The sequence below is a fragment of the Apteryx mantelli genome, chromosome 3 (genome assembly GCF_036417845.1).
Source record: "Apteryx mantelli isolate bAptMan1 chromosome 3, bAptMan1.hap1, whole genome shotgun sequence".
In the NCBI taxonomy this organism is placed as follows: Eukaryota; Metazoa; Chordata; class Aves; order Apterygiformes; family Apterygidae; genus Apteryx; species Apteryx mantelli.
In genome coordinates, this window is record NC_089980.1 from 51,423,805 (window position 1) to 51,447,450 (window position 23,646).

General features: G+C 40.7%; 1 protein-coding gene across 4 annotated transcripts in view; it reads left to right on the top strand.

Annotated features, from left to right (window-relative positions):
* GREM2 (gremlin 2, DAN family BMP antagonist) overlaps window positions 1–23,408 on the top strand; it is a 41,711-nt gene extending 18,303 nt beyond the window's left edge. For 2 of the 4 annotated variants that reach the window (XM_067294725.1, XM_013943981.2), the window contains exon 2: window positions 19,557–20,828. In XM_067294725.1, coding sequence (XP_067150826.1) covers window positions 19,558–20,064 — 507 coding nt within the window. In that variant the 5' untranslated portion in view covers window position 19,557 and the 3' untranslated portion in view covers window positions 20,065–20,828. Of the gene's footprint in view, window positions 1–15,691; window positions 15,739–19,556; window positions 20,829–23,325 lie in introns of those variants that run through there. The other 2 variants (XM_013943979.2, XM_013943978.2) reach the window with 2 other exon arrangements.
* The last annotated feature ends 238 nt before the right edge of the window (window positions 23,409–23,646 follow it).

Genomic DNA, 23,646 nt, shown 5'->3' on the forward strand with positions numbered 1-23,646 from the left:
TTCTTCATATTAAAGATTCCCAGCTTCTGCAGTCTTTTCACATAAGTCATAGTTCCTGTATGGTTGTGTTCTTGTTTCTCTTCCCTGGGTCCCCTAGAAATCTTCATGGCTTTCCTGAAGCACGATGCCTGGAATTAGCACATAACCTGTTACTTTCCATTCTGCACTTGTGCAGCCATGTTGTCATGTCTAAAAGTAGAACCTTGTATTTGTCTTTAATGCCCTAATAATACTGTCGTCAAAGTATGGTGGGTATATATATCCACCCCCCCCCTTCTTTTTGAGATTTGCATATGAATTGGGTTTAGAGTCTGCTTTTGCATTTTAGACATGAAAGGTCTGTTCCACAAAATATAAATTGGAATATTGGAAAATAAATTCCAGCTTGAGCTAGAATCTGATCATTATTGGAATTTCAGTAATAGTATTACTCCTTTAGACCATCTCTGGTCTCAGTTATATAGGATTGTAGTAGATAATTGTACCAGGTTTGGGATTTCACAGGTCTGGAGGTGAGGCTGTATTCTAGCCCATCTAGAGTATAGGTTCTGACTAGCAGCATTTAGAAAAAGAGCTAATAATTTTTTTAGGCTATTTAGGTGTGGAGGAGTCTGTCCTAATGTGAAACATGGATAGACTGCTTACTGGGATGACCATTGTGGGAGAAATCAACGTACTTAGAAACAAGGTACAGTTTGGTTTGTGTATAAGAAAGCAGACTTATTAATGCTGCAACAGGCTGTCAGTGAAGTATAGAGACTAAGGCTTCTTTTAAGAGGAATAAATATTTTTTTGAGGCAGCTGATTAACAATGAGTTGTAAATTGGAGATGGCAGACAGCTTTCTCCACTTGAACTTCATCCAGTTAGAACTGCAAGCTTCTTGATACAATATCCATCTCCTAATTCTAATTATAAGAAGGTAGGATGTTTTCTGTGGTGCTTTTGACTTGATGGTGTATTATCTTGCTTCTCTTCTTACGTCTGGTAACTTCAACAGACTTTTGGACTCAAATAGAGGAAGACAGTTAAGTATTTGCTTAACTTCCATAGCATTAGTTTAAGCCTGTCCTCTCTTAATCAGAGTTCTAATTGCCAGAATGGTATGAGCTTATATGGTATGAGAGCTCAGTCCTTTCTGTTGACCATTCAGTATATTATATTTATGGATATACATAACTACAGTTAACTACAAAACATTAGCCCACATGGGACTCAAACTCTTCTAGGCTTTAGGAGGATCAGGGTGCCATCCTTTGATAACAAGGAAGAAGCTTAAAGCATGGGTTCTGTGTGTAAGCCTTTGCCCTTCGAATGACTATTCATTGTGGGATTTGTACCCTTTGACCAGGTGGTAGAGATACAAGCTGGTGCTCTGGCACTGAAGGTCTTGTTTTAGATCCTGACTAGTGAGATGCTGTTTTAGCATTCTGCTGTGTGAATACTGTTGGAAAGGTTGTCTCCTGTTTCCCTTGTTCATGTATTAGGATCATCCCTCTATTTCTTACCATATTGTGTTGCTTGCACAACTTTTGCTTTTGCTGAATGAGGGCAAAAATCCAGGTGAATTCAATAATCAGAATTTTTTGTTCTGGTTCCAGTGCTCTATTACAAAAGGAGGTTGTACAAATGTTTCCATGTGAATTGTATTGTAAGTTATGAATGATTTTTTTTTTCAGGTTATTGAACAGCAGATTCGTTCTCTCTCATGAGCATTTTTAGCTCATCTATTACCTAGAAAGAAGAGAGTGGAAAACTATTTCCCTCCAACTTCTTTCATTGAACCACATTAACCGCTTTGTTCTGATTTTTTGTTTGTCTTTAAATACAAGCTTGCTTAATTTTGCAATGCACTAATTGCATGGCTATATAGCATCTTCACCAAAAGGAAGAAGAGCCATTTTGCCACAATCTTAAATGCCAGATTCTGGATCAGGCTTGGAGAATCCAGCAGGCGTAGGTGTTGGGGCCAGGGGAAGATGAATAAAGGAGGACGAGAGAAGGAGAATGTATTGGTGCCTCATATATCATGTAGATGATTCTGGTGCAGTCTAGCCAGTAGCTGTATATAATCACTTAAACCGAAAACCCTGGGGGAAGAAACCATTACACTTGCAAAGCAAGACATTCAAAAGTCAGAAAGCCGGATGCAACAGTTAAACTATATTTTCATGTTTGTCCTTCTATCTTTAACACTTATTTTTGCACTTCTATTGCAGAACACATTTTCAAGATAAAAGATCCTCTTTTAAAGGATCCTATCTATTGAAAAAGCAAAATAAATGGTGCTCTTCTGGAAATCAAGTCATAAGTAGGAGGCATTGTATTTAAAATGCTTGAAAAATCCAGTCCTTGTGGGAAGCCTGGCCCTTGGAGCTTTATGGCAGAATGAGGTTTTGGCTGACACAGGTGTCTCAGCCAACGTGGCTAATGCTGTTTCAAATACCCCACATTTCTCACCTAGCTTCCAGCTGCCACTCTGGAGGAGTGTGCATCTGCCATAGGGTCCTGCCTCTGGTGTGGCAGCCCTGTGCAAACACCTTGGATGTCCTTGGGCATCTAAAATGTCACTGGACATGTCTGGTTAGACAGCTGAAGCCTGTTTAGGCATACAGGAGATGATATAAACCTCACTTATTACTTTTTTTATTTCCTCTCTCTACGCTGGTACAGACCGTAGTCCCAACAGCAAGCCTTTTAGATCTGAAGAGACAGTACATCTCACAGGAAGCCAAAGCAGGCAGTCCTGTCAGTCAACACCGCCTTTATCAGCCCCACCCGTTCGGTTACATTAGCCTCCTCCACCCTGAAACAGGTAAGTTGGGTGACTGCGTTCCCAGGCCCCAGTTTGGAAGGAGTATCAGGGTGTGGCTTTGCAGCTGGTTGAAGGCAGTCTGCCTGCAGGCTGGTATGGATAGGGCAGAGCGGCCCTGCGTGGCGCTGGGGCCCCAGCAGCACTCCTGACCCTGCAGGTGGCTGGAAAGCCAGTTGGCAAAACAAAAAAATAGGTTTCGGCTGGATCAGCGAACTCATCTTGCTGACTGTGTGGTGCATGGTTGTTAGTACTGGCACAGAGTGGCCAGGGTGTGTGCGTGTGTGTGTGTGCGCGCACGTGTGTGTTGGGCCGGAGAGGGTGGAGGGAAAGGGGTGCAAGCCTGGGGGCTAGGAGCAGAGAGGCTACAGCTTGCAGCTTAAATTGTTTAAACTGCACCCTAGTTGGACTGGATGACAGCATGAGATGCTTTAAACTTTATCACAGAAGAACATGGGTGACAGGAATATATGCAGCTGACATTCATTACTTTTCTAGTTATTTCTCAAGGTGGGATAGGGATTTTCCCCTGTGCCGTTACTTTAAATGAAAGTGGAATCACACCACTTGTAAGGGTTCTCCTAGCTTCTACAGCAAGTGTGTGTAACTAGAATACCTACTGGGGCCCACATTCTGCAGTTGGCTTATTAGAAATAAAATTGAGAGAAGAAGAGAAGGATTTGGGTTCTTTTGGTCTGAGATTATTTCCATTTGGATTAAAACCTAGAACAAATTATTATTTTATATGGTGGGGATGATGATAAAACTCAGGGAGCTTAAGGACCTCGCGCTCCATGTTACAGAGCTTAATCAGAGAAATAGTTGTGGGTTCTCCTACCGTAATTCCCTTTATGTCCAGGAATTTTATGTTTGTTCCCTGCCCAATAATCCAGCTTTAGCAAAAAGGATGGGTAATGCATCTCTGTGCTCTCCTCTTTCCCTTTTCCCTTTTCTGCATTCTCGTTGTTAAGGTATTTTTCTGCAGTATGGAGAATGTGAGTACATTACCTCCAGTTGATGTGGGAACTGAAACCCTGAGTTCGTGTTCATAGATGGGGAAGATCTTGTCACAAGGCTGCTTATGAGAAGGATAAGGAGCCATGCCTCATCTGGCTGAATTTTTGGATGACTGATAGTGGCTAGTGCTGTTCCTCTTCTATTCAGTGATGTTGGCTGGGCGTACATGAAATACTCTTGGCAGAGCAGGACAGCCTGGGAGCTTGCGAGTGGCTCCTCAGCTTTGTCTAATTTCTGCGTGAATTGTAACAGAGTTCAGAATGGGCTTTATGGCCTGCCTGGTCGTATGGCTGCGCACCCTGCAGAGACGCATGTTTATAGGTATGTAAGCAATGTTGTGGTCCAGGATGAAACTGGAGGCTTTGCAGGTGTGGGAACAGGAGTCTTCTGGATTGCTTGTGTTGATTCAAGTGACATGTACGTCCCTGTCACCTATTTCTAAAGAGTCTCCGAATCTCATCTCTGGTTTCTGTTAGTGGCTTTGCCATGGATTTGGCAAGCAGCCTTAAACAAATAATTTTTTTTGAGGGAGGTGGAGAATAGTCATAGGGAGGACCTTGTGAAAACTGTGGTATCTAGAAGAACTCTGTATGACTTCTGTATAGTTATGCTGTTATTTCATGTGGCAGCTTTCCTTCTCAGATCTTTTTCTATTAACTAACGTGCTGTTTTGCTTCCTTTCCTGTTGTAGCCTGCAGTGCCCCTACATATCCTACTTAAACCATACAGTCCAATGAATTAATTCTCACTCCTTTTTTCCTTTTAAGTAAGTCAAGCCCTTCAATCCTGTAACAAGTATATAGATATGAAATTGTGTACTTACTCTGATGTAGCCTTTTATGTATCATTCATATTGTAGAGCAAGAATTTGATTGGTGGGGAGAGGGGAAAAAAGGGGTAAATGTGCCCTTTGTTTTTAATGAGCAGAGCTTTGCCAAGTGGTAATTACTACTCCTCAGTCTCTTGTGCAGATTAGGAGCTTCTTAGGGTCCTCTAAGAAAAATTTTTTCTGCCTAGTTAGCAGATCTTCAGACAAGTGAGCAATATAATATGTCTTTGGTAAGTGCATTCTTTTTGTAGTGTTTTTCCTTATTGTTACTCCCTTTCTCTTTGATGCTCTGGCATTATCCATATTCTTATGCTGCCTAAATCACTTGTGTAATCTGTACTGAGCTTTTCTGCGATTTTGGGCTGCAGAAAAATTATGGAAGCTGAAATAATCACCCAAAGCAAAAGCAGTTGGTCTGAAACTACAGGAAGAGAGAAAGAATGGTCTTGTTTTGCTAAGCAAAATTCTTTACTGAGCCTTCTTTCAAAATATAGGCATAAAAGATCCAATGTGGCTGTGGTTATCCTTGACCCACCGAGGACAATCATGCTACAGCAATTGTGCTAGCTGGCATCAAGGGTTCAAAATTTAAACTTTTTCTCTCTGTACACCATGGGATTGAAAGGCTTCAGGACAGAGGTTGGTCAAAACTTTTTATTTCTTCTTCTTCTTTTTTTTTTTTTTCCAAAAGATGCTTTGTTGCAGGAAAATATACCAGCACCTTAAAACTGAAAACAACTGATTTGAAGGGCCTAGTTCAATATGGATGTATATTTAGGGCTTCACCATTACAGAGACAAAAGGTGTTTCAAATTAACTCTGTGAAATAGCTTCTTGATTTTTGAAGTTTTAATAGTTTTACATCAAAAGTACTTTAAAACAAACAAATTCTTGCTTGCTTGTCCTTCTTTAAAAGAAAAAAGGAGGAAGTCAGAATCTAACAGTTCACCTGATTTGAACTGAAAAAGTAAATCAACTGTCAAGACTTAACTTTTTCTCCAATTTGTAGATACCAAAAGGGACTTTCAACATGTCTAGTTCTCTTAGTGTTAGAAAACATTTTCCAGCCAGTCCTGTCTGAGGTTCCAGTCTTTTTAATCTCACATTACATGTAGCTTGGTTAATAAATCATTTGTTTAGCCAATATGTAGGAGAGAGTCTAGAAAGAGCTATATTCAAGGGTGAGAAAGTAATTTTGATACTGTTGCTTAAATCTGTGATGTAAATCACAAATTTTGATGATGTGGGTGATCACTCAGTAGGAACCAAAGCAAGGCTATGAACTGGAGGACTTTCCTTAGGATGGTTTTATTTGGTCTTATCAAATAAAATGAACCTAAGCAAGTGGTGCAGACTGAATTCCCTGTTTCTTTCATTGGTATAGAAAAATAAACTCTTTACAAGTTCCTGAACACTTCTCAGACTCTGTCCACTAGTAATGGCACTGAGCTAATGGAATGGTTTATAGGCTGGCATGGCTTTGTGTTGGTACTAGGAGAACCCTTATATGGTAAATAGTTTGGCAAACCCTTCAGCTGATGACTCTCCCTTGCTGCTTCATCAAGAAATGGATAAATGCTTGAATCAGCACTAAGTGGCAGGATTAGTAAAATGGTGTAAACTGTAGTGAACAATGTGTTCTTTGACTGCTTTGGAATAAGAAGAAAAACCCCAAACCCTGAACAATCAGGCTTTCTGATCACTCCTTACTCCTCAGTCTTGCATCTACTTGTCACAGATGGAAATGTTAGCTAGTATCTTACACTGTCAAAATGTCAAATGGGAAGCTGTCTTGGCCAGTTCACTTGGACAACTCATTACGCTCAATCAAATCAAGTGTTGACATGAAAAGGAGTCTTGATATCTTAGTTGTTGTATGCAGTATCATCAGGTCATCAGAAATGACTAGAGGTGTCATCTCTCTCTTCTAGATTTGAGGAAGTGCTGCCTAAGGTAGCACCAGGGTAGAGGCCTTGGATAGACAGGGAAGAGAAATGAAGCTTGCCATATTATGCTGAAATTTATAACTGGATGTGGGCTAGCTCTTTGTGAGATACCTCCCTGACCTTGCTGAGAATAACTTTCTGAAAGAGCCAAAGAAAAGAATCTTTAGGTTTTCTTTTACTTATTGTCTGCTTCTACTGAGCTTGAAAGTATGAGTAATGGAAAAAATGTTCAAACCTTAGCTGTGGTGTCACAATATAAATGGCTTATGGCCAAACGCTGTTAAAAACAAGGTCACATTAAGTTAACAAAAAGCCTGTAGGTGCTGTTTATCTTTTGCTTATGTCTATGTAAAGAGGGTCCTCTGTGATTATAAGCCAAAAAAATAAAAATAAAAATAAAAATCCTGAGTCAGTAGATCCCAGGGTTGAAATCCTTCTCCTCTGATGCTGCAAAATGGTAAATGCAACTGGGGTTGCAAGGCCAGAAATGACCCTGAAATTACCTGTGGAAGTGGAGCTCTGGTCTGTCCTGTGGGATTGTGAACAGAACAGTGATTGCCTCTATAGGCATCCTCCTCCTCCTCCTTCTTCTATCCTAGGGAACATCTTCCCTGCCTTTTTTAACAATTTATGCACATGCGCACTCATTCTACCCCACTTTATACCTGTATAATGTTATGTGATTTCCCTGTCACTTTTCTTTCAGGGTATTAAAACTGGATCTGCCCACCTGACAGAGAAGAATGACCTTTTTAATGCGAGTGGGTTCATCTGTTTATCACACATTGCCCCACTTCCTAAGTCCTGTATTTGACCAACAGCTCCGCTTTCAAACTCTGTTCTGCTTCACAGTTTCTCTCCTTCCAAATATAGAAGACTTGCTTGTTTAACTCCCAATACTAGCTTTGCCTCTAATTTACTAGTCCAGTGGCACACTGCTGAATCCCCTTTCATTCTGTGAAGGGAGTCTCAACTTGTGTGTGGTTTTTAATTATATGTTTGTTCAGCCCCCTGAGGATGTTGGGAGCTGTGAACAGTAAATGGCAAGTGATTGCCAGGAAGAAAGCTGCTGACTGCAGTACATAGTAGACAGAACCTTCTGGGACTGTCACTGCCTTGTCATGCACACACCGACGATATCTGATTTTGATTTTAGTCTCTCCTCTGATGATAGTGCTATCTCAGGTTCTCCTGGAGACAAAGTCTTGGCCAAGTGAAAACATAAGCAATAGAGTAGTCAAGGACAAAGTCAATCTTCCCCAGATTCCAGTCTACTGACTCTTCCTCTTTCCTCATTTGGAAGGGACTGAAAGGCTAACGATGCTCCTTAAAATGAGCATAACTTGCTGTATTATGTTAGTCTAGACAAAGGAAATCAAATTAATTAGCAGAAAGACTGCAAATGTGCTGTGTAGGAGGACCTGTCATTAGAGTACTTCATCCAGGCTCCTGTGGCTTGGTATGTGTTCAGAATGATAGCTCTGGTCGTCTTCTCGGCAGAAGAGGAGAAATAGAATAATAGTAGGCTTCAATTAGAGATAGAACTATAATTCAGTCATGGGCAAAGAGAGGGGGAGGTGAGCAGGAAGATGGCTGCTCTGCAAAGCCTAAGTCATAAAATATAAAATCCCAGTTTATGCATGGCAACAGATCCTTCTATGACTGAATTACAGCCTTTATATTCAATAATGGGCCAAGCCTGTAAACCAGAATACAGACAGAACAAATATTTATATTCTTAGGGAAATGATGGCGGGAGAATCACTGAGCAGAGCATGAATGAAAGCCACGAGAGCATAGATGTGGGACAGCCAAGTGTTGCCAGTAGTGTGAAGTGAGAGGGATGGAGTAAGTTTCCAGTATTTGGGATGTAAAATTTCCTGTAGTAGAGGTCATCCTGCAGTACTTCATCTTTTGGAAATTCATCTTTTGGTTAGTGGCACACACTGCCAATAACAATGAATAAACTGTAGTTTGTCCTTTCATTCTGTGTGGTATGCATTTGCCAGTATATCTAAAAATATTTGACATATTGAAATATTCAGGTATTAGAAATGTTTATATTAATATTGCATCTAATTACAATTTTTTTGTATTTCTGACTTTAAATTATAGCACCTCGTAAGTTCTGTACACTTGACAGTTGTTGAACATCAGCTCATGTGATTTATTTTGGTCCAGTTGACAGCTATGACAGTAATAAACATTACTGTCAATTTAGAAATATCAACAGACATGCAGCAAAATAAATGAATATTCCTCTAGTTATCTTACAAAGTAACTTGAAAATAAGGGTCAAAATGGTTCCAAACTAAAGAACTTGGATTGGGACATTGAGTAAAACATGTACTAGGGTAGCCAAGAGGCTATCTAAGTCTGAAGTTTTTTAACTCCAAATTTCATCTTTATTTATAGGCTTGCAAAAGGGCATATGCAGACGATCATCAGAGCATGCTGTTGCTGTGTTTCCCAGCACTCATAGATTTGAATTGCATTTCAGTCTTGTACCTGAATTTTCTCATATGGGACTCAGGGAACAGACTTCTTCCTAGAACAAACACCCGCAGCTCAGTTAAACATTTGAAACAAAAGTAATTAAATAAGGATTCTGATGGACCATTAGTTAAATCCATGAAAAGCAACTACAAAAGTAAGCCAAGCAGAGGTCTGCTGTTCTTAGGGAAACAAACAAACAGAAAATCTTGCAACTCTCCAAGTAGTTTGTGAACAAGAGAGAATACAAAATAGCACAGGATCAGCCCAAGGGTAATACCATGCATAGTGAACAGCAGTGTCTCATTATTGCTGGACTTTATTTATGCATAGTGCAAATAAAGTTTTCTTAACTATTGGGCCAGCTTGCACTCTGCAACAGAATATGTTAAAAGCTTTGAGGTGACCCGTTGTTGTTTCTAGGTGTCTAGTATTACACATGAAAACTAGAGATCATGAATTCTGATTTTCTGTGGATGTATTCAGTGTGCCAGTAATCCTAAGCATCCTCTTTGCCACTTATGCTTACTAGGGTAGCAAACTGTGATATCCTTGACTTGCCCCTCCTCCCTTCCCTAAAATACTTTACACTCCTTTCTGTGTTCCCCAGCAGTGCAGCATGAGGCAACCAAAGTTTATTGGCCAGGTAATGGAGAAAACACGCTTACTATAATGTAATAGGAGCTTAGTAACTGCCTTGCTGTCAAAATTGGTTGAAATTTGCTTAGTGGATTAAAAAATGTAGTTGTGAGGAGTAGTCAGATGCGTAACTGCATGTTCCTCATTAACCAAAGAAGAACAAGACAAAAGGATGAGAGGGTTCTCTAGACTTAGCACCATTGAAGAGAAAAATGCTGTCGTGTAATACCAATTCTTCTGGTAAGGCGCTTAGTTGCATGGTTGCCTGGCACAGACCTGGTTACTGCTAACAAGCTGAATTAACTTCTTAGTTTATTTGTTTGTTAGTGTAGATCTGAAGTTTGTTCTCACAACTGCTGTAAGTTTTAGTTTGCAGGACTGATGCTTTGTCAGGCACCTTTAAGTGGAGATAATGAAAAACTCTACACCCTTTTGCTTTAACCTATGAATCTATGCCATTTTTAGGAGAACTTGATGAATGTGCAGCTACAGTAGTTCTTGCAAGTGGCATAATGGAAAATAGTAGGGTACATAGCTGAAATTTTGTGTGCATGGGAACTTGCGTGCTTCCTAATAGAAAGGCTAGCCTGTAGGATATTCAAAAAAGAGCAAGTCTTATTTGAACCATCTGTATTTCAGCTCTATAAATAGTATATTGGGTCACTAAAATTTGTAATATAAATACTAGACCATAAAAAATATTTTGGATTTTTTCAAAATTCATCATGCTAAACATGCCTACTTAATAGTCATATAGTGACAGCTGAGGATAGTGTCTTGAATGTAGAGCCAGAAAGAATACAAGCATCTGAAACTATCAGAAAATCTGGTAAAATTAGAATTTACTTCTCTGTTGATTAATCTAGAGTTTCTCATATGCAAGATTACGTGCCACCTATTGATTTTTCAGAAGGAATTGCATTTTCTGTCCATTAAGAGAAGCAGGCAAAAGTTTTTTTTGTTTGTTTTTTGGGGCTTTTTTTTGAGCACTTTTATGATGCTTTAATATGCAGAACTTGATTTCCTTCTAAAACAGATCGTATCCAAATGCCCTCTTTGGGAGTGGTACAAGTACAATAATGTGTGTATATTGAAGACTAATGGTTTTCTTCCTTATCATGAACTAGAAAATGAGCTGCATGCTCTGGATGCAGGGCATTGTTTGAAGTTAAAAAGAAGTAAAACTCCTAACTCCATCTCTGTTCTGGCAAAATTCAGGGAAACTGTATTGGGCATTTTCATATAAAACTATTTCAGTATAGAAAGGTATAATGTTTTTAAAGGAAAGCTTGCCTAAGAATCATGAATCTGGATTGATCAACAAAAAAGAGTATTGGTGCAATATGGTGGGATTGAAAGATGTTGGAAGCCTTCCATTCCCAGTGGATTTCTGACCTCTGGTAACTGACTTCCCTCTGTGCTCTGTTCTGGACCCACCATATCTTGCTCACCAAGTCAGTCTACAAACTTTTTGAGGTTATGTCACTCAGGCCCTGGTCTTGGATGAGATTTCTATGTTCTGTTGTAATGCAAACAACAAAAATGTAATGGAGACTACTCATTGCAAAATAGTCTTTTGTAGTATTGATTTTCCAGTGAGGAAGCAATGAAGTGAGCTATTGTATTTCAATGCTGTACTTTCCCCATTCTTATGTTGACTGTCTTCCTTTCCAACATGCTGAGGGACGATCACAAATGAAGACATTTGCTCAAGCAACTGCTTCCCTTCTGATTTAGTTTCCCAAGGGCAGAAGTTTGTTTTCCTCTAAATGAAAAACTGCAAAATGGGAGTGTACCAGCTGCCTTCTACACAGAAGAACAGTTAAATGTAGTCTATTATTGCTTGCTGGACAAAATGTTCATTTGCAAACATAGCCCCAAGTAGGCAAGTCAGTTCTCTTTACCTCATGCTGAAAAGCTGAAGAACACCGAGAAGGAGAACAAGTTTGTTTTTGACCTGATTCACTCTTGCAAAGACACTTTTTTTTTAGATTCATAGGAGAACCAGGTTCCAGTCCTTTCCAAAAAGCCATCCTCCATGTATCCAAGGAGTCATCTTTTATTTATTCCTCCCACCCCCTGACTGTCGCATTCTCCAAAACCAGGTTGCGAGCAAGCAAATCAACTGTCATGGACAGCAAGCAGAAATCTGGTTTTATTTTGTGTTTTTTTTTCCTCCTCCTCCCTTCTTCCCCAGTACTGCTGCCAGTACTGATGACTACTCAGACACTTCTGAGTAGGACATCTCACTCTGCTTGGGACAATTCACATGTGTTCACCAGGCAGACATTTGTCTGTGGTTGACTCTAAAACCACAAGTTCCTAAAGCTGAGATTGCAACAAAATTTAGGAGTTTTAATCATAACAATATTCCAAAAAAACTCTGTTCAGTTACCTGATAATATTCAATCTATCTGAACTGTGTGTGTTCAAGTTCCCCCCCCAAATGACATTGCTGCATTACCTGAGCTCCTGTAGGATGACTTAGCTTTTACATTTCATGCAGCTTTTCTTCCTCGTCTTTTTTCCTGTGTAAAACTGATAAATGCTGATGCAATTGCAGAATCAAGTAGTAAATATTTACTGCTGTTAAATACAGGGCAGTATGAAGTTGATTGATAGTCTTGCTTGACTACAATGTGACTTGGTAATATTCAAACTTAAAAAAAAAAAAAAAATTCCCCAAACTGGAAGAGTAGTTTCCTTCACTATTTTCTTCTAGTGTGTGAGATTGCTTTAGTAATTGCATTTAATATCTGTGTATATGCTCTTTGTGAAGCATTTGTATTTATAATGTTAGTTTTAGTGTATGTATCTCAAAGAAGAATGCCAGGGCTGGCTTCTCCAATACTTTTTTTTTTTCCCCTCTCTCCACTCTCCTGAAACTCTGGTTCAGATCATGGATATAATGGACAGAACCTGAAATCTCAGCTCATGGTTTTCAACTATTCCCCTCACAAGTTCCTTGTCCTAGCTTTGAAAAATGAGAAACTTCTCCAAGTTCCTCCAATGCTACTTTAAAAAATAAAGTGAATCCCAGGTTTACAAGCTGTGCAAGATAAGAAGGATTCACCCTGTGGAAAGCCTAATACCGTAGATCAGTAATACAATATTTCAATCAATATACTTTTTGGCAGAATGTCAATGCAAAGAGGAGCATAGGAGTAATGTGATCTGATGAACTGATGAAATGAGCAGCTGCATTCAAACCTGCTTCAAATGAGCTTGTCTAAGTTCCTTAAAGAAGGAAAGCATGGTTATAAACATTGATTTCTAGTGGCAGTAGAGGAGGATAAGAAAGATAGAGGGCAAACTGGGAAGAAAAAGCTAACATTCTAGCTAGTTGGGTTTGGTGCCAATGGGGCGTTTATCCTGAAGTTGTCTTCATAATTACTCCAGTCCTAAAAATAACATACCTGACAAATTATACATTGCTGAATATGATGGGAGCAATCGGTTGATTCCTTCGTTCTTACATTTGTGCACATGGACCAATGATTCTTCTAAACTCCCAGCCACTTTGGCTAATAAGCTCTATCTAAATCAAGATATAGTTTTTGGTTGTAGAAGATTTATAGTGAGGGCTGAAATTAGTGTGAAGTAACATCCTCTGAGTTGTTTTTAAACTAGCTTTATCTTAGCATAGACTGGCCATATCAGTGTCTATGTACTGTATTTTTCATAATCTTGAATTCAGTGTCTCCGTCTTCAAGAGCTGTCGTGACAAGGAGAACCTCTAAGTTCTGGCCATTATGATGAAATGATACTCTCTTCTGAGCAATACAACATAGCTGAAATCCCTTCTCCATCTTCCCCTGTCAAAAACAGAACAAGAGCCTGGACAGAGGAGTAGAGTTCCTGAAGTATCCAACTTGCAGGCAGACCTTTCATATTTCATTCACCACCAACTTGTTGGCAGACCCCGTAGGCTTGCTTGGGCCTCTGTGGGGTTAGGGTGTCACTATGGCCTGAGGAAGAGAGAAGGATGGAGAAGTTGCCTTTCTTTGCCCACTTTCCTACTCATCTCCATACAGGCCAGGATGCCAGGAGTTTTATTAAGTATGAAATAAATGTTTTCTCCTCATACAACTTACCACTAGAGCTGTGAGGCAACAAAACAGCTTTCTCGCAAATCGCTACAGAAGGTTCTTAGAAGACAAGAGTGGAAAAAGCTTTTGCTTATAATGGCATTAATTATTGCTTTTTTAGCAACATTCCTTTTGGTGTTGGTTGTGTGCTGTAGTACATGGTATGTCTTCTTTACTGCTAAAGTGGAACAATTTTGCATCTGAGTAAGACATCATGTTGCAGTACTGGATTTTCTGGGTTTTTAGGTTTTGTGTGTGTGTTTTTTTTGTTTTTTTTTTTTCTCCTGCCTCCTGCATGTTCTGTTGTTGTGGTTGGCCTCAGTCTTGGCAATTTAATCATGAAAAATCTGTTAATGGTGGAATAATTTACTAAGAGGTCCATGCCTCTGTAAAGAGAAAGATACAGTGCAGTGTTCAGTTATTGCTGATGTTGTTGAGACACAGGAGCAATAGTTTCCAAAGGTTACTTAAAAGTGAGAAGCTAGCACTGCATGCCTTCCTTGCACAAAGATGCCTGTTTTGTATAGTCTTTAGTTGAATGTTGTACCATTAGAATCAGGCCTAACCATTAATAAATTAAATAAATAGCATTTTTGGCTTCCTGGCAGAGAATCTGATATTTCCTGGCTTCCCACATATGTTCTTCAAGCCAAGTTTTAGTTCTTTGAAAAGTTATTGCCTGGCTTGTCTTCAAACACTTCTTGTGTCCCATCTTAAATACTGAGAACTGACCATGTACACCATGTCCTTACTTTACTATACATATGCCTTTTTTATACAAATTATTTTTTGACTCGTTCTAATATGAAAGGAAGCTGGGAATAGAAAGTTTGTTGGTTGACAGAGATGCCCATGGTCAGCTGAATAGCTGATCCCAGAAGAAAGTGCCAGTGTCTGAAGTTTGCAGGATGAAAACTGAAAGAGAATGATGCGAGTGGTCAAAGGTGATCATGTGCATACCATGCCTCAGAACTATATCTGTTTTAATCTAGCCTATAATGCATGCCTTTAGCCAATAATTGAAGGGAAAACACCATTTTCCAAGGCAAAATCTTCCGTTGGTGAATTGAAATAAAAAATTTCTAAAAATAAATTATCTCTGAATTTTCATTTTTCTTCTTTCCAGCCAGTGGCTCTTACCGTGCTTTTGATTGGTGCAGTACAGGTTTATAGTACTACATCTTCTTCTAGTATGTACTTACAGGATATATATATATCCCATGACTAAACTAAAAAAATAGGTTCTTGTGTTCCATAGTAGGGCAAGTTTTGCAGATTTTTTTTTTTTTTGAACCACTGGCTGTGGCATTTTCCTGACACTGTTCAAAGGCCTAATGAATAAGAAATGTAAGTGTAGGACTGCGTCATAACTGTATCAGAAAGTTAGATGTTTCCAGGAATGCAGATAATGCTGAGTGCTTTGTAGGTGTGACATGCTAAAATAAACAAATGGGATTCACACCTGCTGATTTCCTCAGCAGCTAATATAATATCACTGCCATATTTCAGGTCCATCCCTCTGTCTTTCTGTCAACCTGCAATCCTGAAGTAGACTGATCTGTGAAACTGGAATTCCTAGTCAGAAACTGCATCCTAAGCTTAGGAACTGAAGTCTTTTTTTTTTTTTTTCCTCCCTTTTCCCCCCTGAAAATTAGAGGAAACAGTGAAACAGTCACTCAGCATAGATGGGCACTGCTCTTACCTCCTTTCCTGTCTTTCAGACAATAGCTCCTGGTTCTGTGTTGGAGGACTTCTTCAAAAATGAGGGACTTAAATTCTGAGGTCAAATCCATTGCTCCCAATTCCTAGAGGAGTGCCCTAACCACAAAACTATAGGCTGTTCCTGGGGTTACACTGCCTGTCCTGCTCTGGAGCTGGATTGCTTTCAAGAATGCATGAATTATAGGGCCAGAAGGTCAGTATGTAAGAGGGAGCCTGACTTGGTAGATATTTTATGTTACACAGTAATTGGATACAAACAAGAAATAAAGCTAAGGGCGGATACAGCAGTCCTAGGTCTTCCCCATCCTAGCTGAGTGCCCTGACCTCTCTGGATTACAGACCTGGATCTTGGCATGCTTGCTTCCTTGGCCATGGATTTTTTACACTCTTGGGTACCCAGTAGCCCAACTCCAGCATGACGGGTTTGATGAGTTTCTGATCTCATACTTGATGCTGATTTACTTATCTCAAAGAGATAAAAACCGAGCATGTGAAATGTAAATGCGGCTAAGCCTTATTTGGTGTCTAGTGTAAGGTTAAGTTATTTCCTGCACCGGCCCACACACTGAAAAAAGGGATGGAGGGGAACTCACAGCAGCTGGCAATAACTTTTGGAGAAGCTGAAAACTGTCGCACAGGAGCTTCTGTCGGCTCTGCCATGGGGAGCCCCTTATGCAGTGGGAATTATGGGCAGAGGCTGGCTCCCTGGCATTTGTGCAAGTTTGAAAGGTTTTTGTTTCTTGGGGCAGTTCTCAGTTGCTTGGTCTCAGCCAAATGCTGGCTGATTCTGTGCTATCTAAGCAGGACAGAACTGGCCTGTTCTTGCCAGAAGCCAGATTCTTCTCAAATACGTTTTGTGTTTGTTCCCATGCTCTGTTTGCAGACAGACAGCATTCACCATGTTGTCTTTGGAGTCAGGCTGAGTTTACCAAAATGATCTGTGAGAATAATGAAGTTTCTTTTCTCTTTGTGTCTCATTACCTAAAATACATGTTGTCCATGGCATGTTGCTGGCACCCAGTGACCTTGTTTGCACCCTTACTTACCTGAATAGAAGGGTTGTGTGCCAGGGTTTAGAAAGGGGTGATTTGCAGGCTAGTAAGGGGCAACCCTGTAATCAGAAATTTCCTGATAGGATGCACAACATTTGACCCGCTAGTTTAAAATAGAACAATATATTCTCTGTAAATATTTCATGGTCCATGTTTGATAGGGATGTATGGTAGAAATAGGTGGTGCCTTCCTATCTGACTCTAGAAGTACTTGTTAACATGTACTACAGTGTTTGATTTATAATATTACAATAGTGGCTTTAATTAATAATGCTTTATTAATTATAAGCATAGACTTACTGAATAAATCTTACTTATTCTATCAAATGGCTCTCCATGCCTAGGTAAAACTATTTCAGTAATTATAAAGCTACTATAATATTTGTCTACATTACAGACTTTGTGTTGTTAGCTCTGCCAGTTTCACTGAAGTCCAGTGTACGATCTCTGCTTGACCCCATCTTTGACATGAAACAAGGAAAGTTGAACTTTCAGCTATGCATTTTGTGGTGAGACAGGGCGGGTGTGATAAGACAGGGTCTTCCCAAAACAAGAGAAAGGGGTGGAGGAAAGAGCATTTCTCCTGATGTGACTTTGGGCCCCTATGCTTCTCTTTCCTGTCAGGATCAGAGAAATGAAGCCAGAGAGGTGATGTCCCTGCTGAAGAGGATTGAACTCCCCTGCAAAAGACAGCAGAGTTGTCACTATTACTTTGCATGCTCGGGTTTAAAGAGAAAAGTAGAAGAGTATGTATGAGGAGTGCTAGTGCCAGGTATCTAGTGGGGAGCTCTCCTCTCACTGTTTCTAGAAGATGTAGACTTGTAACTTTGTAACTCCTGATTTTTTTCCTCCCTTTTCTATATAAAATACACACACATTTGGGGATCAGTTGTTTTATCTACTACTGAAATGCAGCCATCAGTGCAGAATAACATGAGAACAATTTGAGAGGAAGCGTGGAACACTATATTCAACTGAAACTAATTACCTGATTAGATTTTGGCCGGTCTGTGTGGGTTGACATCCAATGGTCTTGGCGATAATAACCTGCGAACAAAGCCAAGTCTAGTCTTGCTTCAGTTAAAGACTGTGGACAAAACATCTGGACTTGAGCACTGAATGCTAAGTGCTGTGAAAATAGGCCACTGATTTAAAGTACCCATGGCTACAATGCTTGTCAGTGGGCACCTGGGTTATCTGTGCTTATATGGGTTTTAGAAACACTGTTTGTATCTAAAAGTGATTCTGTTTCAAGCCCAGAATCTGGTGAATTTTAATTCTGTATCAGATCTACTCACAGCTTTAGGATTAGCATTTCCTTTAGCACTTCCAACTTCTCCCCTTAGAAATTTGGCTCAAGCCTGACTTTGAGATCTCATAGACTTAGAAATTAGCCTAAAGAATTATCTCACCCAGCCTGCTACAGTACTCCTGTCTCTTTAGCTCCACGGGGGTTAAATACATGATAGGTTAGCTTTGTTAGGTGAGAAGTATTTGTTACTGCCATTGCACCATTGTTACTGCTCTCTTGCACTGTCTCCATTTTTGATCTGTTTGTGTCATTGTTTGAAAATGTTTGGCATTTTTCAATGCCAAACATGCAATGGTCTGTTTTCATTATTATGCCTTGTTAGGAGTACCTATGCAACATCTCAAGTGTCTATAGTGTTAGGGTACCTATATTTATTGGTGCAATGGTATATTTTATCTTGGCATCACTCTAAAGGAAGAAAAGCCATTACTTGAAGGAAGCATTTGAAGCTTTCCTGGGAAGAGAGGGCTGACTCTTTCACGGTGTTACTAAAAATGCAGTCCACAAGTGAGCAGAGCACTTTTAGAAAGACCTGAAGTGTCCTTACCTCTGGCCTGGAAGCTTTTGAGATGCATTTTCTTCCAGCATCCTTGAGGTACTCCTCTCTCCCTTCTCAGGAAGAACAAAATAAACTCTCAGATGAGTTGTGACGGTTCAGTAGTGACTATTATAAGAGAAATTTAGTACTTCTACTCTGATCTCCTGACAGTTCATTTTCACACATTACTAAACTGAATTGGGCAAGTGGTTGATGAAAATCCAGGAGGTGGTAAGAGATGCTCCACAGAAGAAATTCTAATAGGCAACCATAGGAAAAAAATATTTTTGTTAACTAACTGGCTGACTATTTTAATTTAGCAAGTGGATTATGCTCTAGCCTATTTCTTAACAAGAAATCCACATCTAAAATAAATATTGAATTCTCTCCTGTTTAAAAACACTCTTAAACTATTTGCGTAAGAGGCCGTGTAGTAATGATGTCTTCCAAGTTGTGTTTAAGCATTTCTTCCTACTGCAAGAATAAATCTAACAAACTTTCAGCCTCCCACAAAGACAATGAATGCAAAGCTGTAAGTGTCATAAACCCCAAGAAACCTCAGAAGCAAGTTAAAGTAATAAAAATATACTTTTGTACACCTCTTGCTACTTATGTGTGGAGCTAGACTAGATATGAATTCCAAGGCCAAGCAGGGAAATGAGAATTCACCTTATGTAACCTGCTATTTTCTTCCCTTCTCTCTAGTGTTCCACAAATCAGCCGTCACGGTAATGGCAGGAGTCTTCTGAGCCTTAGTTAGCCAGGAGTTTGCCCAGCTGTTTGGCCCAGGATTTCACAAAAAAGGAGGAAACCTTTCCGGCTGAAGCTTCTGTAAAATAACTGGTTCAAGGATCAAAGCAGCAGTTTCCCTATTGGGGGGGGGGTAGTTGGAAAGCTTGGAGAGGGAGTGATGTGACTTTCAGTGGAGCCTGGCCTCTTTCTCATAAATATTCACCCTAGAAAATAGCTATTCTCCTAGGAGAAGTGGTGGGATTACAAAGGCAGTGAGATCTCCATTCTTCTAAAAGAGTGTGTAAAGTTAAACTCCAGTGCAATTTTGTGGTTTAAATATGTGTCTCTTCTAACAGCTACTTGTTTTGCTGTTGCAGGATGATTTGGAAATTTGCCTTGTCTGTTTTTCTGATGGCAGCGCTGGTTAGAGTAACAGACACGAGGAAAAACCGTCCTGCAGGAGCAATTCCCTCCCCTTACAAAGACAGCAGCAGCAACAACTCTGAGAGGAGGCAGCACCTGAACAAGGAAGTGCTGGCCTCTAGCCAGGAGGCCCTTGTCGTCACTGAAAGGAAGTACCTTAAGAGTGACTGGTGCAAAACACAGCCCCTGCGGCAGACTGTTAGTGAGGAGGGCTGCATAAGCCGCACTATCATCAACCGCTTTTGCTATGGGCAGTGCAACTCCTTCTACATACCGCGGCATGTGAAGAAGGAGGAGGAATCCTTCCAGTCCTGTGCCTTCTGCAAGCCACATAAGGTCACCTCATCAACCGTGCAGCTGGAGTGCCCTGAGCTGGACCCCCCCTTCCGACTCAAGAAAATCCAGAAGGTGAAGCAGTGCCGCTGCATGTCTGTGAATCTCAACAACTCAGGCAAACTGTGAGAGCAGGCGGGTACCTACTGCATGGTGTTGCCCCCATCAGATTTACTGCTGCCTCTCCTGTCCCACTGAGCAGACTCACTGTCTATTGTGTTTTTTTTTTTTTTCTTTTTTCTGTTTTTTTTTTTTTTTTTCCTTTCAGGAGGCATATCTCCAGCAAGGAAAGGCTCCTTGTCACTTGCCTACTGGAATAAAGCTTTTTAATGGGCTGTGTTAGGCACTTTGCCATAAAGCTTCATTGTATTTCCAATATCAACTGACGGTTGAATCTTCCGGAGTGGAGCAGGCTCCCAGAAGTTGGGATTGATCTTCTAGGTGACCAGTTGGCTGAATCCAGCATTAAATGTTTCCACTGTGTGGAGTAAGGCCCTCTGCCCTACACTCCAGTCCCCTCCACAAGAAGAGAAGGCCTCGCTGGTGTTTCGGTCCAGGGCTCCCTGCTCTCACGACCAAGTGCTGGGTGTGCTGCCTGGAGCTGGGCGATGCAGGCAGGGGAGAGACAGAGTAACACACTGAAAGAGAGACTCTCTGAGGCTCTTCTTGCTAAGACAACTTCAAGTGTGCAATGACAAACTGTTCTGGGCTGGTTGTCTGAACCACAGATAAGAACCGAAGGGGAGAGGGGAAGTGTTAGGTCAGCCACCAGGATCGCATCCACAGACTGAATATGGATTCTTACACTGTTGTGGTTAGAATATATCAAACACATGGTCTCTGCAGCAGTGTTTATTTTGTAACCTAGCTATAGTAAACAGCTGTTTAAAGTATTTTAGACCTAGCCATGTATATTTTTCTTGTGGCAGAATATACCAGAGATTAAAATGTGTTGCGTAAGAGACTTGGTTGCTAGGTTAGTTGCCTGGCTTAAAATGGACATGTTTTAACTAGGCTTTCCAGTAGGTTTTGTGTGTTAGGTATATGTGTGTTTTTTACTCCAAAAAAAGGACAACATCCATTTATTACCTTGTATTTATGCCTGCTCAGATTGGGGGAAGTGGGAGGGTAGTGGGAGAGGAGCTGAAAACACTTAAGGAAACAATGTTTCACTTAAGATATTAAAGAAGCACTGTAGCACAAAACCCCAAATTTGGTCTTTGTTGGACTGAATACAAAAGCTGCCTTATGCACCAGTGTGTCAGGTGTTGGGAGCGGTGGCTCTCCCATGCAGTGGTTGGAAACCAGGTAACCTGTTAGTGTTAAAGGGCAAAACCACTGGTAAGTGCTGTTGGAATGGGTCACAGTTGTAGGAGCAGGGAGAGACTAAGCTGTAATTACTGCAGTACTGGTGGTCTGCTGAGATTTAGAGTTCTGCCTTATCGGTGTTGGTGAATACTTTAAGTTCGTTTAAAATCATACTGTGTTGTTACTCTCTTAGCGGAGTTTAGCATGTCTGTATATCCCGTTTGTTCCAGTTCTGATCTGTATTAGTACCAGCTGCATTAATGTCCTACATCTAAAAGCAAACCAGCTCCTTCCCCCAAACCAAAGCCCATGCATGCTAAATTGTCTGAAGCACACAAATTAAAAATGACAAGCTGACTCCCTGATGCATGTCTTACAGTTCAGCATCTGCATCTAGTGAAACCAGCTTGCTGTAGGAGCCCTTCCCTGCCAGCCTCTTTACATATCGCCCCTCCAAGGGGTTAACGTGTTTAGCGCTCTTGCTAGCCAGGAGTGCAGTGCCACAGGTCTCTGTTATGTGAGACAGGCTGCTCTAAGAGGCTTTCTGGACTGAGCCCCAGTGGAGCTCACCAAGCGGTTTATGGGGATTGGCATGGGCAGGATGAGGTTGATCAGGTATGTTAGCCCTATTGCATGAGCAGCTGTGCACGTACTTTCTGCTGTGGTCTTTCACAGTCAGAAATGCAAAAGGAGCCTCCTTGTGCTTTCAAGCCCATCGCTGCAATGCTGTCAGCATCATGCTAGCCACTGAATGGGCAATATTCAGTCTAGGCTTGAGATTGCTGGGGGTGGGGTGGGGTGGGGAAGGTAGCAATAGTTATAATCTACTAAGATGCTAGGGATCTTGGTCTCCCTTTGAAAGAAAATAACTGAAAGCCAGGCCCTGCTAGCATTTTGGACTAGAGAGGGCAAAACACCTTAGTAACTTCAGTTAGGAAAAACGTGCAAGAATCTTTAAGCTATGCCCTGCCTGGGTTTCTCATCAGTTTGCAATATGAATATGCTGCAGCTTAAAGCTCCTTCTAGGAGCTGTGTTTATGTAAAAACTGAGTTGAGCTTGTAATGGTTAAAACTGTATTTAATTCTTGTTTTATAAATGAAAACAAAAATGAAGAAATGCTTTAAGTATAATGTAATTATTTTATAGGTCTACTATTAAATTATAGAATAAATAATAAAGCTACTCGAGGGTTATATGGTATCCAGGTGTATGGGCTTTGCTTCAACACCCAGTATCCAACCAGTCTCAAATCAATTTATTCTTCAGCTTTCTTTTGGCCCTACCAGTCTCAGGTAAATGATGGCTCAACCTAACAGCTTCGAAAAGCCTAAGCTACCCTCCTCCCCCAAACCCCAAGGCATCTGTAAGGGAAAAGGAGAAAGTAAGCTGAGCTAACCATAGAATTTGGGGTTGACTCTCCACACACAAATCCTGGCTTTTTTGGTTAACTAACAAGATGACAGCCAAAGCTCCAGCAGCAGCTAAACTGCTGGCATCACTTGCTGTAAGAGAAGTAGCTATTATTCTGACCTAAGTGGTTTTCCTTAAAATATAGTTAGATCATTATGTAATAGGCATCAGCCTCCTCATAGAGCAAATCTTTAGATGTAGTTGAATTCAAACACTTGCTATCAGCTCTTGAATAAGTTCAATGTATGGCTTTCAAACTATAGGTTTTTTTTTTTCCTTTTCTTTCCAACCCTGAGAAAAGATAGTTAAAAAGTAATTTTGAAGGTAAACGTTGGTCTGGAAAGTGAGTTCCCTGAGGTGTGACTCTCCATGTGACCAGAACAAATGCTTTTCATGGGTCTTAAAAGTGGGAGGAGCATCTAGCCCACTACTAGCCAGGGAGGGCTGTGTCCTTTATGACACTACAACAGACATTTGCAGGAAGCCCTTTTTAGTAGCTGTTGGTTTTGAGAATTACTTTTCTGCTGTGCATTAGCTATTTAAGTGTGGTCAGGGGCCTCTGCTCAGAACTTGTGAATACCTTTGTCAGTTGGCTCAAAAAGGGACCCAGCAGCCATCTCCAACGCTCCCCTCTCATTTCTCCCTCTATCAGCCACTCTCCTGTTTTGCAGGTAGCTTCATCATCCAGCACCACCCTGAACGTCTAGCTGTTTGTGTTACAGCCAAGACTCCAGCTCTGGCTTTCCCAGCTTCTTGCTGCCTGACTGCCATCAGTACCAGAAGCATGTGATGTAATCCAATAAACTCCCCTTTGTGGAAGCAATCCAAGAGCAAGGCAAGTCTCTAGGGAGATAAAATAGGCTTTACTCAGATGGATCCAGTGTTTATTAAACTGGCCTGCAGCACGCTCTCTGATGTTGTGGGACAGGGAAAGGGAGGGAGCACAGTAAATACTAATTTCTACCATGACAGAATTGCCAGATTGGCAGGAC